The following is a 20,181-nucleotide window of genomic DNA, read 5'->3' as shown; positions in this document are numbered from 1 at the left end:
TCACTTTATATATTATCTACCTCACTTGCTTTGGCAATGTTAACACATGTTTCCCATGCCAATAAAGCCCTTGAATTTAATTGAATTGAATTGAGAGAGAGGTGGAGGACAGAGAGAAAGAGACAGAGAGAGAGGAGCTGGAGGGAATGACAGCTACCTCATTATATTTAAAACCCATCTCTCCCTCTATCCCTGATAATCTGAGCTCTGGTGTGCATCCATGCAACTGGTCCCTGGGAACATCGACACACACACACACACACACACACACACACACACACACACACACACACACACACACACACACACACACACACACACACACACACACACACACACACACACACACACACACACACACACACACACACACACACACACACACACACACGGTACAGGTTATAGATTAGAGTGGGTGGGCCAGCTCATGTGTGCATCAGTAGAATAAAACCATAACCGTAGGTCAGGTCACGTCAAGTCATACTGCGGTAAACCAGTCCTCACAGAGGACAGTATCTCCTCCTCACAGAGCATAGTGTAGGTGTCTCCTCCTCACAGAGGACAGTGTACGAGTCTCCTCCTCACAGAGGACAGTGTACGAGTCTCCTCCTCACAGAGGACAGTGTACGAGTCTCCTCCTAACAGAGGACAGTGTAGGGGTCTCCTCCTCACAGAGGACAGTGTCTCCTCCTCACAGAGGACAGTATCTCCTCCTCACAGAGGACAGTGTAGGAGTCTCCTCCTCACAGAGGACAGTGTCTCCTCCTCACAGAGGACAGTATATCCTCCTCACAGAGGACAGTATAGGAGTCTCCTCCTCAAAGAGGACAGTGTAGGAGTCTCCTCCTCACAGAGGACAGTGTAGGGGTCTCCTCCTCACAGAGGACAGTGTAGGGGTCTCCTCCTCACAGAGGACAGTGTTTCCTCCTCACAGTGGACAGTATCTCCTCCTCACAGAGGACAGTGTAGGAGTCTCCTCCTCACAGAGGCACTATTTCCCTTTATCAATCTGTGTGTGTGTGTGTGTGTGTGTGTGTGTGTGTGTGTGTGTGTGTGTGTGTGTGTGTGTGTGTGTGTGTGTGTGTGTGTGTGTGTGTGTGTGTAAAGCTCAAACATAGCATAGGGATGGTGTGGCAAAACGCTAACACACACACACACACACACACAGAGACTGTGTGAAAAACATTTTCCGGCCCCGTCTGTCTGTCAGCCGAGGTATTTTTCCAATTGTTGTTCCACTGAGCCCAGGGATGTGGGAGAGAGGTCACACACACACACACACACACACACACACACACACACACACACACACACACACACACACACACACACACACACACACACACCTTATCTAAACACACACGTACCGACAGTACCGACAGCAGTGCAGACACTCAGGGAGAGACGTACGTAGATATAGTACACACACACACAGCCAACCCCACATACAGACACACACCAGCCGGCACTCAACGCTGCATTAGTCACTGTTACTACCCGGCTACCAGCCGGCACTCTACCCTGCCCTGAACATTAGTCACTGTTACTACCCGGCTACCAGCCGGTACTCTACCCTGCCCTGAACATTAGTCACTGTTACTACCCGGCTACCAGCCGGTACTCTACCCTGCCCTGAACATTAGTCACTGTTACTACCCGGCTACCAGTCGGTACTCTACCCTGCCCTGAACATTAGTCACTGTTACTACCCGGCTACCAGCCGGTACTCTACCCTGCCCTGAACATTAGTCACTGTTACTACCCGGCTACCAGTCGGTACTCTACCCTGCCCTGAACATTAGTCACTGTTACTACTCGGCTACCAGCCGGTACTCTACCCTGCCCTGAACATTAGTCACTGTTACTACCCGGCTACCAGTCGGTACTCTACCCTGCCCTGAACATTAGTCACTGTTACTACCCGGCTACCAGCCGGCACTCTACCCTGCCCTGAACATTAGTCACTGTTACTACCCGGCTACCAGCCGGTACTCTACCCTGCCCTGAACATTAGTCACTGTTACTACCCGGCTACCAGCCGGTACTCTACCCTGCCCTGAACATTAGTCACTGTTACTACCCGGCTACCAGCCGGTACTCTACCCTGCCCTGAACATTAGTCACTGTTACTACCCGGCTACCAGCCGGCACTCTACCCTGCCCTGAACATTAGTCACTGTTACTACCCGGCTACCAGTCGGTACTCTACCCTGCCCTGAACATTAGTCACTGTTACTACCCGGCTACCAGTCGGTACTCTACCCTGCCCTGAACATTAGTCACTGTTACTACCCGGCTACCAGCCGGCACTCTACCCTGCCCTGAACATTAGTCACTGTTACTACCCGGCTACCAGCCGGCACTCTACCCTGCCCTGAACATTAGTCACTGTTACTACCCGGCTACCAGTCGGTACTCTACCCTGCCCTGAACATTAGTCACTGTTACTACCCGGCTACCAGTCGGTACTCTACCCTGCCCTGAACATTAGTCACTGTTACTACCCGGCTACCAGTCGGTACTCTACCCTGCCCTGAACATTAGTCACTGTTACTACCCGGCTACCAGCCGGCACTCTACCCTGCCCTGAACATTAGTCACTGTTACTACCCGGCTACCAGCCGGCACTCTACCCTGCCCTGAACATTAGTCACTGTTACTACCCGGCTACCAGCCGGTACTCTACCCTGCCCTGAACATTAGTCACTGTTACTACCCGGCTACCAGCCGGTACTCTACCCTGCCCTGAACATTAGTCACTGTTACTACCCGGCTACCAGTCGGTACTCTACCCTGCCCTGAACATTAGTCACTGTTACTACCCGGCTACCAGCCGGTACTCTACCCTGCCCTGAACATTAGTCACAGTTACTACCCGGCTACCAGCCGGCACTCTACCCTGCCCTGAACATTAGTCACTGTTACTACCCGGCTACCAGCCGGCATCATGAGGTAGGAAAATGATGTGGATATATTGAAGCAACATCGCAAGACATCAGTCGGGAAGATAAATCTTGGTTGCAAATGGGTCTTCCAAATGGACAATGACCCCAAGCATACTTCCAAAGTTGTGGCAAAATGGCTTAAGGACAACAAAGTCAAGGTATTGGAGTGGCCATCACAAAGCCCTGACCTCAATCCTATAGAAAATTTGTGGGCAGAACTGAAAAAGTGTGTGGAAGCAAGGAGGCCTACAAACCTGACTCAATTACATCAGTTCTGTCAGGAGGAATGAGCCAAAATTCCCCCAACTTATTGTGGGAAGCTTGTGGAAGGCTACCCAAAACATTTGCCCCAAGTTAAACAATTTAAAGGCAATGTTACCCAATACTAATTGAGTGTATGTAAACGTCTGACCCACTGGGAATGTGATGAAAGAAATAAAAGCTGAAATAAATCATTCTCTCTACTATTATTCTGACACTTCACATTCTTAAAATAAAGTGGTGATCCTAACTGACCTAAGACAGGGGATTTTTACTAGGACTAAATTTCAGGAATTGTGAAAAACTGAGTTTAAATGTATTTGGTTAAGGTGTATGTAGAACTTCTGACTTCAACTGTATATACTGGATTCTAGTCAAGGCTCATCCTATATAACTACTGCTGTACACACCTTTTCTATTCATATACTGTCTATAATGTCTATACACACCATCCTATATAACTACTGTCTATACACACCATCCTATATAACTACTGTCTATACACACCATTCTATATAACTACTGTCTACACACACCATTCTATATAACTACTGTCTATACACACCATCCTTTATAACTACTGTCTATACACACCATCCTATATAACTACTGTCTATACACACCATCCTATATAACTACTGTCTATACACACCATTCTATATAACTACTGTCTACACACACCATCCTATATAACTACTGTCTATACACACCATCCTATATAACTACTGTCTATACACACCATCCTATATAACTACTGTCTATACACACCATCCTATATAACTACTGTCTATACACACCATTCTATATAACTACTGTCTATACACACCATCCTATATAACTACTGTCTATACACACCATTCTATATAACTACTGTCTACACACACCATTCTATATAACTACTGTCTATACACACCATCCTATATAACTACTGTCTATACACACCATTCTATATAACTACTGTCTACACACACCATTCTATATAACTACTGTCTATACTGTCTATACACACCATCCTATATAACTACTGTCTATACAGTACAATATGAAACATGTTCAATTTGGTTTAAATAATGCAAAAACAAAGTGTTGGAGAAGAAAGTAAAAGTGCAATATGTGCCATGTAAGAAAGCTAACGTTTAAGTTCCTTGCTCAGAACATGAGAACATATGAAAGCTGGTGGTTCCTTTTAACAGAAGTCTTCAATATTCCCAGGTAAGAAGTTTTAGGTTGTAGTTATTATAGGAATTATAGGAATATTTCTCTCTATACCATTTGTATTTCATATTCCTTTGACTATTGGATGTACTTATAGGCACTTTAGTATTGCCAGTGTAACAGTATAGCTTCCGTCCCTCTCCTCGCCCCTACCTGGGCTCGAACCAGGAACACATCGACAACAGCCACCCTCGAAGCAGCGTTACCCATGCAGAGCAAGGGGAACAACCACTCCAAGTCTCAGAGAGAGTGATGTTTGAAACGCTATTAGCGCGCACGCCGATAACTAGCTAGCCATTTCACATCGGTTACACCAGCCTCATCTCGGGAGTTGATAGGCTTGAAGTCATAAACAGCGCTGTGCTTGCGAAGAGCTGCTGGCAAAATGTTTGAATGAATGCTTACGAGCCTGCTGCTGCCTACCATCGCCCAGTCAGACTGCTCTATCAAACCATAGACTTAATGATAACATAATAACACACAGAAATACGAGCCTTTGGTCATAAATATGTTAGAATCCGGAAACTATCATTTCGAAAACAAAACGTTTATGATTTCAGTGAAATACGCAACCGTTCTGTATTTTATCTAACGGGTGGCATCCATTAGTCTAAATATTCCTGTTACACAACCTTCAATGTTATGTCATAATTACGTACAATTCTGGCAAATTAGTTCGCAATGAGCCAGGCGGCCCAAACTGTTGCATATACACTGACTCTGCGTGCAATGAACGCAAGAGAAGTGACACAATTTCACCTGGTTAATATTGCTTGCTAACCTGGATTTCTTTTAGCTAAATATGCAGGTTTAAAAATATATACTTTTGTGTATTGATTTTAAGAAAGGCATTGATGTTTATGGTTAGGTACAGTCGTGCAACAATTGTGCTTTTTTTGCAAATGCGCTTTAGTTAAATCATCCCCTAGCGCTGCATCGATTATATGTAACGCAGGACACGCTAGATAAACTAGTAATATCATCAACCGTGTGTAGTTCACTAGTGATCATGATTGATTGATTGTTTTTTATAAGATAAGTTTAATGCTAGCTAGCAACTTACCTTGGCTTCTTACTGCATTCGCGTAACAGGCAGGCTCCTCGTGGAGTGCAATGAGAGGCAGGTGGTTAGAGCGTTGGACTAGTTAACTATAAGGTTGCAAGATTGGATCCCCGAGCTGACAAGGTGAAAATCTGTTGTTCTGCCCCTGAACAAGGCAGTTAACCCACCGTTCCTAGGCCGTCATTGAAAATAAGAATGTGGTCTGACTGTTAAATCGACAAAATCCGCGTCCAAAAATCTGATCTGGTCTGTCTGTCTGTCTGTCTGTCTGTCTGTCTGTCTGTCTGTCTGTCTGTCTGTCTGTCTGTCTGTCTGTCTGTCTGTGTGTCTGTGTGTGTGTGTGTGTGTGTGTGTGTGTGTGTGTGTGGAAGACCAGTGTCTCTGGTACTGATCACCTGTCAGAACACCTAGGGAGAGGAGAACACACACCACACACACACACACACACACACACACACACATTTACACACACACGAACACATACACGAACACACACACACACACATTTACACACACACGAACACATACACGAACACACACACACATACATTTACACACACACGAACACATACACACACACAGGGAGAGGAGGAGAAACAGAGTCATCGTCCTTCCGTGACTCTTCCTCTCCACAAGCTTCTCAGAGTAGGAATTGTGATCTAGGATCAGTAGTCCATTTTATTATTCCAAAAACCTAAACTGATCCTAAATTAGCAGTCCTTCTCAGAGACACGTGATATATACGGTCCCAGCTGTACCTCCCCTTCAGCTTCCCTGGGAGCTGTGATTGAGAATACAATGTCTATCTTTGGCTCTCACTCTCTCCCTTCATCTTTTCTTCTCTGTCTCCCTCCATCTTTTCACCTGTGGCAGCTGCCCCCCCAGGAAGAACATTCCTTTAGAGCCCAACGTCTCATTTCACCCTGCAGCAGTGCACTTTATAGGGAATAGAGTTATGGGCCCTAGTCAAACGTAGTGCACTTTATAGGGAATAGAGTTATGGGCCCTGGTCAAACGTAGTGCACTTTATAGGGAATAGGGTTATGGGCCCTGGTCAAACGTAGTGCACTTTATAGGGAATAGAGTTATGGGCCCTGGTCAAACGTAGTGCACTTTATAGGGAATAGAGTTATGGGCCCTGGTCAAACGTAGTGCACTTTATAGGGAATAGAGTTATGGGCCCTAGTCAAACGTAGTGCACTTTATAGGGAATAGAGTTATGGGCCCTGGTTAAACGTAGTGCACTTTATAGGGAATAGGGTTATGGGCCCCGGTCAAACGTAGTGCACTTTACAGGGAATAGAGTTATGGGCCCTGGTCAAACGTAGTGCACTTTATAGGGAATAGAGTTATGGGCCCTGGTCAAACGTAATGCACTTTATAGGGAATAGGGGCCATTTGGAAAATAACCACTGGCCCTGAGGGGGGCCAGACAAACAAGAGTCGGCTGGAGGGAGAGAAAAATAAAGGAGTGTAGAAGAGTAGGAGAGACGGAGGGAGATATAACAACATTAATCCTAATAAATGCACAACTGAAAGTGTGTGTGTGTGTGTGTGTGTGTGTGTGTTTGTGTGTGTGTGTGTGTGTGTGTGTGTGTGTGTGTGTGTGTGTGTGTGTGTGTGTGTGTGTGTGTGTGTGATAGAGGCGAGCACAATTAATAAATTAAAGAGGTACTAAACTCTTCTGTTAATCCATTCACAAGTAGAGGACAGATCAGGTAGAGGACAGACCAGGTAGAGGACAGATCATGTAGAGGACAGATCAGGTAGAGAACAGATCAGGTAGAGGACAGATCAGGTAGAGGACAGATCATGTAGAGGACAGATCAGGTAGAGAACAGATCAGGTAGAGAACGGATCAGTTAGAGGACAGATCAGGTAGAGGACACATCAGGTAGAGGACACATCAGGTAGAGGACTGATCAGGTAGAGAACAGATCAGGTAGAGGACAGATCAGGTAGAGGACAGATCAGGTAGAGGACAGATCAGGTAGAGGACAGATCAGGTAGAAGGCAGATCAGGTAGAGGACACATCAGGTAGAGGACTGATCAGGCAGAAGGCAGATCAGGTAGAGGACAGATCAGGTAGAGGACAATTCAGGTAGAGGATAGATCAGGTAGAGGACACATCAGGTAGAGGATAGATCAGGTGGAAGGCAGATCATGTAGACAGATCAGGTAGACAACAGATCAGGTACAAGATGGATCAGGTAGAAGACAGGTCAGGTAGAGGACAGATCAGGTAGAGGACAGATCAGGTAGAGGACAGGAATGGACAGATCAGGTAGAGGACAGGAATGGACATATCAGGTAGAGGACAGGAATGGACAGATCAGGTAGAGGACAGATCAGGTAGAGGACAGGGATGGACAGATCAGGTAGAAGACAGGAATGGACAGATCATGTAGAGGACAGATCTGGTAGACGACAGGAATGGACAGATCAGGTAGAGGACCGATCAGGTAGAGGACAGGAATGGACAGATCGGGTAGAAGACAGGAATGGACAGATCAGGTAGAAGACAGGAATGGACAGATCAGGTAGAGGACAGATCAGGTAGACAACAGGAATGGACAGATCAGGTAGAGGACAGGTATGGACAGATCAGGTAGAGGACAGATCAGGTAGACAACAGGAATGGACAGATCAGGTAGAGGACAGGTATGGACAGATCAGGTAGAGGACAGGAATGGACAGATCAGGTAGAGGACAGGAATGGACAGATCTGGTAGAGGACAGGAATGGACAGATTAGGTAGAGGACAGGAATGGACAGATCAGGTAGAGGACAGGAATGGACAGATCAGGTAGAAGACATATCAGGTAGATGACAGGAATGGACAGATCAGGTAGAGGACAGGAATGGACAGATCAGGACAGTAGGTGAATGAGATGAAAATAAAATCCAGGCCATCTACCTAAAAGGAGAGGAGAATGTACCACGCATAGACGCCATGGGAACACACACAGTATATGGAGAGATATGATGCCCACACACACACTAACACACTCACTAACACACACACTAACACACTCACATACACACGCACTAACACACGCACTAACACACGCACTAACACACACACTAACACACACAGTATATGGAGAGATATGATGCCCACACACACACTAACACACACAGTATATGGAGAGATATGATGCCCACACACACACTAACACACACAGTATATGGAGAGATATGATGCCCACACACACACTAACACACACAGTATATGGAGAGATATGATGCCCACACACACACTAGCACACGCACATACACACTCACTAACACACACACTAACACACACACTAACACACACACTAACACACTCACATACACACGCACTAACACACGCACTAACACACACACTAACACACACACTAACACACACACACTCACTAACACACACACTAACACACTCACATACACACACACTAACACACACACTAACACACACACTAACACACACACTAACACACACACTAACACACTCACATACACACGCACTAACACACACACACTAACACACACACTAACACACACACTAACACACTCACACACTCCATTTGTAAGTACATACTGTAGGTAGCCTAAGAGCAATCATCTTAAAACTACCAGACCTGAGGGAGTGGTCTAGTCTCTCTTGCTCTCTCCTCCTGTGGCAACATTTAATAACACATTGACCACAAAACCCCATGACCCCCCACTTCCTGTTACCAGCTACACCCACTGATGCACATACTGTATGTAGTCTCCTCCTTGTCCTAAAAATGGAAGTGGGTCTTCCTCTCTCTCTGTCTCCTCTCTCTCTCTCAATTCATGTCAAAGGGCTTTATTGGCATGGTAAACATATGTTTACATTGCCAAAGCAAGTGATGTAGATAATAAACAAAAGTGAAATAAACAATAAAAAATGAACAATAAACATTACACTCACAAAAGTTCCAAAAGAATACAGACATTACAAATGTCACATTATGTCTATATAGAGTGTTGTAACTATGTGCAGATAGATAAAGTACAAAAGGGATTTTTTTTTTACAATGGAGTTTATTCTTCACTGGTTGCCCTTTTCTTGTGGCAAATCTTGCTGCTGTGATGGCACACTGGGGTATTTCACCCAGTAGATATGAGAGTTCGTCAAGATTGGGTTCATTTTCTAATTCTTTGTGGGTCTGTGTAATCTGAGGGAAATATGTCTCTCTAATATGGTCATACATTGGGCAGGAGGTTAGGAAGTGCAGCTCAGTTTCCACCTCATTTTGTGGGCAGTGTGCACATAGCCTGTCTTCTCTTGAGAGCCAGGTCTGCCTTCGGCAGCCTTTCTCAATAGCAAGGCTATGCTCACTGAGTCTGTACATAGTCAAAGCTTTCCTTAAATTTGGGTCAGTCACAGTGGTCCGGTATTCTGCCACGGTGTACTCTCTGTTTAGGGCCAAATAGCATTCTATTTAATGTGTCAATAATTATCTTTTTGTTTTCTCATGATTTGGTTGGGTCTAATTGTGTTTCTGTCCTGGGGCTCTGTGGGGTCTGTTTGTGTTTGTGAACAGAGCCCCAGGACCAGCTTGCTTAGGGGACTCTTCTCCAGGTTCATCTCTCTGTAGGTGATGGTTTTGTTATGGAAGGTTTGGGAATCACTTCCTTTTAGGTGGTTGTAGAATTTAACAGCTCTTTTCTGGATTTTGATTATTAGCAGGTATCGGCCTAACTCTTCTCTGCATGCATCATTTGGTGTTTTAAGTTGTACATGGAGGATATTTTTGCAGAATTCTGCATGCAGAGTCTCAATTTGATGTTTTGTGAATTCTTGGTTGGTGAGCGGACCCCAGACCTCACAACCATAAAGGTCAATGGGTTCTATAACTGATTCAAGTATTTTTAGCCAGATCCTAATTGGGATGAAGAGTTCTATGCTCCTTTTGATGGCATAGAAGGACCTTCTTGCCTTGTCTCTCAGATCGTTCACAGCTTTGTGGAAGTTACCTGTGGCGCTGATGTTTAGGCCGAGGTATGTATAGTTTTTGTGTGCTCTAGGGCTACTGTGACTAGACGGAATTTGTATTTGTGGTCCTGGCAACTGGACATTTTTTGGAACACCATTATTTTTGTCTTACTGAGATTTAATGTTAGTGCCCAGGTCTGACAGAATCTGTGCAGAAGATCTAGGTCATGGTTCCCCAACTGACGGCCCGCCGGCAAAATCTGGCCCACCAGCATTATTATTTGGCCCCCCCAAAAATTAGTTATAAATGGGTTTTTCATTTTTTTTTAAAGATACATCATAAAAAATTCTCAAGTCCCAAATGCAATGTCCCAAGAAGGAAGTTACCCTCCCTAAATAACGCAAAACCTGCATCTGAACTTGAACTGCAGGAGGAGGGAGAGAATGCAGGAGACAGTCAACTAATAAAGCAGGCAGCGGACCACTTTGTGGTGCTGAAAGGTAAAGCTGCAGCCACAGCACAATCAATAGGAGGTGAACAGCGCCTGGTGCTGAAAATATAGCTAACTTGTTCTGCAAGTGGCGCACAGCAACAGATGGAGAAAAACTACACCAGTCGAGTAATTCATTTCAACAACAATCTTCATTTTAATTTGACTTTACAAATAACGTTAGGGCTTAATTGGAGTCTATTTCATCCGAACCTAGACCTATATAAAACAATTTAACTGTCTGAGGTAGGCTATGAGGCTTAACAGCATCTTTTAAAGAAAGAAAAATATGGCCTAATCGAAGTGAGATTTTATAAATTGGGCTTACTTACAATTGCAACTGGCCAAAAAGTGTAACATCCTACATAAAACAATAATGTCAATTTAAAAATTTGTGTCTGAATGTATGTATGGGGATAGTCTGCTCCTGTAACGGCTGAACAAACAGAACATACTGTCAGCTTGAGATGTAAATATCCCTGGATAAGAACTCACAATAATATTAGTATTTACTAAATACTGTCAGCTTGAGATGTAAATATCCCTGGATAAGAACTCACAATAATATTAGTATTTACTAAATACTGTCAGCTTAAGACCTAAATATCCCTGGATAACCTCTCACAATAATATTAGTATTTACTAAATACTGTCAGCTTGAGATGTAAATATCCCTGGATAAGAACTCACAATAATATTAGTATTTACTAAATACTGTCAGCTTGAGATGTAAATATCCCTGGATAAGAACTCACAATAATATTAGTATTTACTAAATACTGTCAGCTTAAGACCTAAATATCCCTGGATAACCTCTCACAATAATATTCGTATTTACTAAATACTGTCAGCTTGAGATGTAAATATCCCTGGATAAGAACTCACAATAATATTAGTATTTACTAAATACTGTCAGCTTGAGATGTAAATATCCCTGGAAAAGAACTCACAATAATATGAGTATTTACTAAATACAGTCATATAGGCCACTAAGTTACTTAATGAGAAAAGTTGAATTTCCCCTCGGACACAATCTTGTGGATGTCGGGTGAGGTGGATGTGATTTGGATGCGCAGGCAGTCCTTGATTGAATTATGAGAAAAACGGTTTCTGTCCGGAGTCTTGTATGGGCGGCAGGTAGCCTAGTGGTTAGAGTGTATGGGCGGCAAGTAGCCTAGTGGTTAGAGTGTATGGGCGGCAGGTAGCCTAGTGGTTAGAGTGTATAGGCGGCAGGTAGCCTAGTGGTTAGAGTGTATGGGCGGCAGGTAGCCTAGTGGTTAGAGTGTATGGGTGGCAGGTAGCCTAGTGGTTAGAGTGTATGGGCGGCAGGTAGCCTAGTGGTTAGAGTGTAGGGGGCGGCAGGTAGCCTAGCGGTTAGAGTGTATGGGCGGCAGGTAGCCTATGGTTCAGTTAGACTTGCATGTCCCACACACATATATATGAGACAGATATAACACACACACCACACAAACACACCACACGAACACACCACACAAACACAAACACACCACACACACCACACAAACACACCACACAAACACACCACACGAACACACCACACAAACAAACACACATACACATTGACACACACAGATAGGGCTCACACAACTTTTCTCTCTGGGTGTATTCTGACCCTGAACTTCAGCATGAGAATAGCTATTCACTAGTGCTATGCATGCTATTCACTAGTGCTATGCATGCTATTCACTAGTGCCATGCATGCTATTCACTAGTTATTCGTTTGGGGTGGAGATTGAATAAATGGAGGTGTGTCTACAGATACACCATATCCTGACCTTGACTTCATTCCCTCATAATTCCACCTCACCTTTTACACGTGAAGGACACCGTGAATAAGGTTGAGCAACCTGTCTGTTCCATGTGGTGTTATTTCTGATAGAGCATGGAGAATGGTGTTATTTCTGATAGAGCATGGAGAATGGTGTTATTTCTGATAGAGCATGGAGAATGGTGTTATTTCTGATGGAGCATGTAGAATGGTGTTATTTTTGATGGAGCATGTAGAATGGTGTTATTTCTGATGGAGCATGGAGAATGGTGTTATTTATGATGGAGCATGGAGAATGGTGTTATTTATGTAATTTACTAAGTGATAAGGTCTATTGATAAGATCTAGCTGAATGAGCACGACGTTTGAATAAGGGGGATTGTAAATATACAAATATACAATATGCACTTATTGTAGATCTATATGACCTTATGATCCCTGGAGGCAAATGGGAACCAGGTCATACGGCAGCATAGCAAAACTTTCCCACAGTGAAGGTAATGTAATGCCTTATAACCTGGGATGATATGTAGTAGACCCAAGATATACTATCCTGTGTCCGCTATAATATCTCAGATGAATAGGACATGGTTGGAATACCATAAACTCTAGCCATGTGCAAATGATAGTATAGCTCCAAACCTACCGAGTTGACATTTCTAGAAGGTTTTCATTATATTCCCAGACTTTTCACTGTATTTTTTTACCATTTGTATTGTCTTGAATATGAGTCACTATTGGTAGCCACCTGTCAGTTATACCCAGATACATTTACATCTGTCACTGACTTTAGTTTTAGTCTTTACATCGTCAGTTTATCTCTATTTTACTCTGTTACGTTCATGTGGTTGTTCCTGACGATCGCTAGAAAAAGTGGATCCTTTTAGGCTAATGTATTACAAGTTGTGCAATAAGTTGCCTATTTGAACCATTATGTAACGCAGACCAGACCCAGCAGTTAAAACCTGGAGCCTGGCGCACGGTTCACCACGACTGGTACGTCGTCAGCCTGGCGCACGGTTCACCACGACTGGTACGTCGTCAGCCTGGCGCACGGTTCACCACGACTGGTACGTCGTCAGCCTGGCGCACGGTTCACCACGACTGGTACGTCGTCAGCCTGGCGCACGGTTCACCACGACTGGTACGTCGTCAGCCTGGCGCACGGTTCACCACGACTGGTACGTCGTCAGCCTGGCGCACGGTTCACCACGACTGGTACGTCGTCAGCCTGGCGCACGGTTCACCACGACTGGTACGTCGTCAGCCTGGCGCACGGTTCACCACGACTGGTACCTCGTCAACACAGTTCCTTGATTAGTGAGATCATTCGGGTCGTTTTACGGGACCACCATCTCAAACCCCTATCGCACACATTTCTCCCCTTCTAATATTTCACAGATTCAACAACTGAATTTTATAATAATAATAATAATGTATAACATTTCTATAGAGCTTTTAATATAATGTCAAAGTGCTGAAAATAAGACGAATATGTGTGAATATGTGTGAGTATGTGTGAATATGTGTGAATATGTGTGAATATGTGTGAGTATGCGTGAATATGTGTGAATATGCGTGAATATGTGTGAATATGTGTGAATATGCGTAAATATGTGTGAATATCTGTGATTATGCGTGAATATGTGTGAATATGCGTGAATATGCGTGAATTTGCGTGAATTTGCGTGAATATGCGTGAATATGTGTGAGTATGTGTGAATATGTGTGAATATGTGTGAATATGTGTGAATATGTGTGAATATGCGTGAATATGTGTGAATATGCGTGAATATGTGTGAATATGCGTAAATATGTGTGAATATATGTGATTATGCGTGAATATGTGTGAATATGCGTGAATATGCGTGAATATGCGTGAATATGTGTGAATATGCGTGAATATGCGTGAATATGCGTGAATTTGCGTGAATATGTGTGAATATGCGTGAATATGCGTGAATTTGCGTGAATATGCGTGAATATGTGTGAGTATGTGTGAATATGTGTGAATATGTGTGAATATGCGTGAATATGCGTGAATATGTGTGAATATGTGTGAATATGTGTGAATATGCGTGAATTTGTGTGAATATGCGTGAATATGCGTGAATTTACAAGGCTTTCTTCCATTGAGCCCTAACATTCTGAACGTTTTCACCAAAATTTAAAGGGATACTATAATAACCTTGCTATGTACTGTACTGATGGGATAGTGAAGGTCAAAGGTTATTTCAGCCACACGCTCCTCTGACTGCTGCATGAAGAGTTGCTAAGGGCGCAGTGCCAGGTGTGCCGAGCAGACAGTGACTTTGAATACTGGTCAAATTAAATAAATACATGTAATTACATTATCCATGTGACATTGCTACACACAAGGATATACCATGACATTTAAAATGCTTAATTTAATAAAACAACAAAGGTTTGAATGTAGTGTTTATGACGTGTGCCTCGTAAAAAATACATGCTGTATAGCCTACAGAGGTTTTGCGGGTTTCAGCTTGCTGGTACTAGTCAGAGGGTCCATGTGTAGCAACGCGAAGTGTGAGATCACTAGGCTGATCAATGCAAAACGGAATTCAAATGACTAAAATAAGAAGGAGTAGGCTACAACGTGCAACCGACAGGTAGTTGTTTAATCTGAATGGAGTTGTAGACATTGACTCTTATTATTTCATTGTTATTGTTATTAGACAATAGTTGCCATAGTATTCTTGTTACAGGGACCGCGCCATAACGAATCATTTGGACGGGCCTTTGATTTCCATAGGCGGGCACGTTTTTTTCACGGGACCTCCTATGTATGCACGCGCCACAGCCGTTGCTAACAGGCGCTTGCGCGTTCACATTTGTTTAACGGGTGTAATAGTAAAAGACCATCGGAAAGCTTACAATTTATCCTACCATTTCTACCCATCTGCGTGCCGGGTATGATTATTTTCAATATGCGCATTTTCATGAAACAGTTTCACTTTCATAATAACTGTCACAGTGGTTAATCATAAAGATCTGAAATAAATGAAAGCCTAGAACTCAGAGATGATACATCACAGGCCAATGCAGCAGTAGGCCTATAACTTCCATCATCAACTAAGTAAAATAAAAAAGACCTAAAGCCAACAAATAAAAACAGTAGAAAATATCCTGGTGATAATTCTGGTTCTTTCAATCGCATTATTTGTAAATAATACACTATATATACAAAGGTATATGGACAACCATTCAAATGAGTGGATTCTGCCATTTCAGCCACACCCGTTGCTGACAGGCACATAAAATTGAGTACACAGCAATGCAATCTCCATAGACAAACATTGGCAGAAGAATGTCCTTACTGAAGAGCTCAGTGACTTTCAATGTGGCAACGTCATAGGATGCCACCTTTCCAACAAGTCAGTTTGTCATATTTCTGCCCTGCTAGAGCTGCCATGGTCAACTGTAAGTGCTGTTATTGTGAAGTGGCAACGTCTAGGAGTAACAACGGCTCAGCCGCAAAGTGGTAGGCCACACAAGCTCACAGAGCGCGTAAAAATCATCTGTTCTCAGTTGCAACACTCACTACCGAGTCCCAAACTGCCTCTGGAGGCAACGTCAGCACAATAACTGTTTGTCTGGAGCTTCATGAAATGGGTTTCCATGGCCGAGCAGCCGCACACAAGCCTAAGATCACCATGCGCAACGTCAAGCGTTGGCTGGAGTGGTGTAAAACTCACCGCCATTGGCCTCTGGAGCAGTGGAAACACGTTCTCTGGAGTGATGAATCACACTTCACCATCTGGCAGTCAGACGGACGAATCTGGGTTTGGCAGATTCCAGGATAATGTTACCTGCACCAATGCATAGTGCCAACTGTAAAGTTTGGTAGAGGAGGAATAATGGTCTAGGGCTGTTTTTCATGGTTACGGCTAGGACCCTTAGTTCCAGTGAAGGGAAATCTTAACGCTACAACATACAATGACATTCTAGATGATTCTGTGCTTCCAACTTTGTGGCATAGGTTTGAGGAAGGCCCTTTCCTGTTTCAGCATGACAATACCCCCATATACAAATCGAGGTCCATACAGAAATGGTTTGTTGAGATCAGTGTGGAAGAATTTCATTTATTTCATACAGAGACAGAGAGAGCGAGAGAGAGAGCGACTCAGAGCCCCAGGACAGCAACACAATTAGACCTAACCAAATCATGACAAAACTAAAAGATAATTACTTGACACATGGGAAATAATTAACAAAAAAACAGAGCAAACTAGAATACTATTTGGCCCTAAACAGAGAGTACACAGTGGCAGAATACCTGACCACTGTGACTGACCCAAAATTAAGTAAATCTTTGACTATGTACAGACTCACTGAGCATAGCCTTGCTATTGAGAAAGGCTGCCGTAGGCAGACCTGGCTCTCAAGAGAAGACAGGCTATGTGCACACTGCCCAAAAAATGAGGTGGAAACTGAGCTGCACTTCCTAACCTCCTGCCAAATGTATGACCATATTAGAGACACATATTTCCATCAGATTACACAGATAAACAAAGAATTTGAAAACAAACCCAATTTTGATAAACTCCCATATCTACTGGGTGAAATTCCACAGTGTGCCATCACAGCAGCAAGATGTGTTACCTGAGGCCACAAGAAAAAGGCAGCCAGTGAAGAACAAACACCATTGTAAATACAACCCATATTTATGTTTATTTATTTTCCCTTTTGTACTTTAACTATTTGCACATAATATGACATTTGTAAGGTCTTCATTCTTTTGGAACTTTTGTGAGTGTAATCTTTACTGTTAATTTTTATTGTTTATTTCACTTTTGTTTCTTATCTACTTCACTTGCTTTGGCAACGTTAACATATGTTTCCCATGCCAATAAAGCCCTTAAATGTTAATTGAATTGAAAGAGGGTGAAAGGGAGGGAGGGTGGGGGGGGGGGGGGGGGGGGGGGTAGAGAGTATTTCATATGGATCCCATTGTTCTCTCTCAGACCACATTAAATTCCAAGGCTTGACCTACCCCCACCACCACATTTGTGCGTGCATTAGAATTAAACCAGAACCATACGTCAAACCCACGTCATAGTCGGGGGTGTCACCATGTCATGATTCGGTGCTGCGGTAAACTAACACAACAGTAGCCTAACGTTACATTTGGATTTTCACAGAAACTGCAGACAAACTGACAGACAGTCAGTCGCATGACAATTTCAGGGTAACACGTGTCCCTTTACTTGCCACTTTAAAGAGGAAGTAGCCTATGTTTATCGTCAACGAAGTGGCTACAGTAGGCTAGTCTATTTGAGTCTAGGTTGCGTTACATTGTAATAAAATAGTTACAACGTTGACAATGATGCTGCCGCACACGGTGACATCATTTTTTATAAACAATGTATTAAGTCGCTTGTGGCTACAGTAGCCGAGTTCATCACTTTGTTTCAACCTGATACAATCTGTGGCTGTCTGACGTTGGGAACTAGCAATCTAGCAGGAGTAGGGTAGAATTAATCAGATTGAGGTTAATTTCGACAGTATAGACTAGCCCCTCCCTACACTCAATTTGACAGGTACAAACGGACCCTGTGTTTTGCATTCTAGATAACTGTATCGCCACAAGCCCATAGCCTAATGCGAAGTACGAGTTTGCTTGCATATTGATGATATGATTTCATTCGCACTTAAAACTCTCTCTCTCTCATCATTGTCCCTCTATCTCTCTCCCCTGAACCAACGAAACCTCCACTCTTCTCAACTAACCCTCTGTTATTGCTGCTTAGGGAACCTCGGCCAGTGTGCTGCTTACATTTCATGCCCTGTCTCTGCATGCGAAACCAGGATACCTTTTCTTCCTTATGATTGCCTATTTTCACAAATAACACAAACATCACCGGAAAAATGTAAACGCTAAAAACAACCAAAGACTGATAATTTCTCCTTACCTGGTCCCCGCCTTGTCTCCCATCTTCGCAGGCACTGGGTTTGAGTGCTATTAAAGTGTAATATTAGTGTAAATTTGGAAGGTATTTTGATTACAAGGTCTTCCTCAATTACTGTCCTCTTTCCTCCTCTCGGTCGTAGGATCGAGCTCCAATCGGTCTCTGTTCGGCTTGTGTAGCACTGTGAAACTCGGTTTCCGCAGCCTACAAACGGAAACGAACCCTTCGTTTCGTCCCTCGAGCTCTGACAGTGAGCGAAATACAGAGCTACGCCCTCACCGTCTGACAGACACCGCCCTCGACCAATCGCTTCTTCGGAATCATGTGCATCAGTGAAAGGCTAGCAGGCAAAAAATAAACGCCTGAAACTAGATAAAGGGCGGGTTGCGCCTGCTTCATATTGGTCATGACTGGACTTAACGAGAAGGGGGGGGAAAGTATAATTTTACTTCCCCTTAAAACCGGAACATCCGGTTGTAGGGGACTCGGCAGAGGCTTGTGAATGGACAACAAACAGGCACAGCCCACCCTGGCCTTTGGGACCACCAATGGAATAAGGGGGGGAAATGGTAGAGGGTGTGTCTTTCTTATCAATTAAGGAGGAATCAGGATGTGGACATGAAGATAGGGTTAGGGTTCGGGTTAATTTCATGTCCACATGCCGGTTCAACTCCAGCCTCAACCATAACCTTAACCCTAGCCTCATTTTCACATCCTGTTTCCACCCTAACCTCAACCACAACCCGAACGCGAACCCTAGAGAGAGAACCAAGGTGCCTCGACTCAGTTAAAACGGCCTCTAATCAACCCCTTGTAATCCAGCGGACACCATTCATACAATGCAGACCCCGTTATTAGTAATATCATAATTACCAACATTATTCAAACGTTGCCTAGCAATAGATCTGTGGACCCTATAGGGAGCCATAGTGTCAAGCTGTACCTCACGACAGGTCTTGGATAAAGAAATGTCCTGCTGGGCAGTGGTGGAAAAAGTACTCAAGTACTTGAGTAAAAGTAAAGATACCTTAATAGAAAATGACTCATGTAAAAGTAAAGATACCTTAATAGAAAATGACTCATGTAAAAGTAAAGATACCTTAATAGAAAATGACTCTGGTAAAAGTAAAGACACGTTAATAGAAAATGACTCATGTAAAAGTAAAGATACCTTAATAGAAAATGACTCATGTAAAAGCAAAGACACCTTTATAGAAAATGACTCATGTAAAAGTAAAGATACCTTAATAGAAAATGACTCATGTAAAAGTAAAGATACCTTAATAGAAAATGACTCATGTAAAAGTAAAGATACCTTAATAGAAAATGACTCTGGTAAAAGTGAAAGTCACCAGTAAAATATTACTTGAGTAAAAGTCTAAATGTATTCGGTTTTAAATATACTTAAGAATCAAAAGTAAATGGAATTGCTAAAATGTACTTAAGTATCAAGTATAAATCATTTCAAATTCCAACCCGGACGGCACAATTTTATTACATTTTTTTATTGACGGATAGCCGGGGGCACACTCCAACACTCA

General features: G+C 43.3%; 1 protein-coding gene across 5 annotated transcripts in view; it reads right to left on the bottom strand.

Annotated features, from left to right (window-relative positions):
• Window positions 1-19,039, bottom strand: part of LOC110531449 (arrestin red cell-like) — a 94,457-nt gene extending 75,418 nt beyond the window's left edge. For 2 of the 5 annotated variants that reach the window (XR_005053174.1, XM_036987322.1), the window contains exon 1: window positions 18,644-19,037. Coding sequence is in view for 4 of the 5 variants with exons in the window: in XM_036987322.1 (XP_036843217.1) it covers window positions 18,644-18,666 (23 nt within the window). In the remaining variant the exon portion in view is untranslated. Of the gene's footprint in view, window positions 1-18,643 lie in introns of all 5 variants that reach the window. The other 3 variants (XM_036987319.1, XM_036987321.1, XM_036987320.1) reach the window with 3 other exon arrangements.
• Window positions 19,040-20,181: the final 1,142 nt, after the last annotated feature.

The sequence above is a fragment of the Oncorhynchus mykiss genome, chromosome 9 (assembly GCF_013265735.2).
Source record: "Oncorhynchus mykiss isolate Arlee chromosome 9, USDA_OmykA_1.1, whole genome shotgun sequence".
In the NCBI taxonomy this organism is placed as follows: domain Eukaryota; kingdom Metazoa; phylum Chordata; class Actinopteri; order Salmoniformes; family Salmonidae; genus Oncorhynchus; species Oncorhynchus mykiss.
This window is presented reverse-complemented; position numbering and strand designations above follow the sequence as displayed.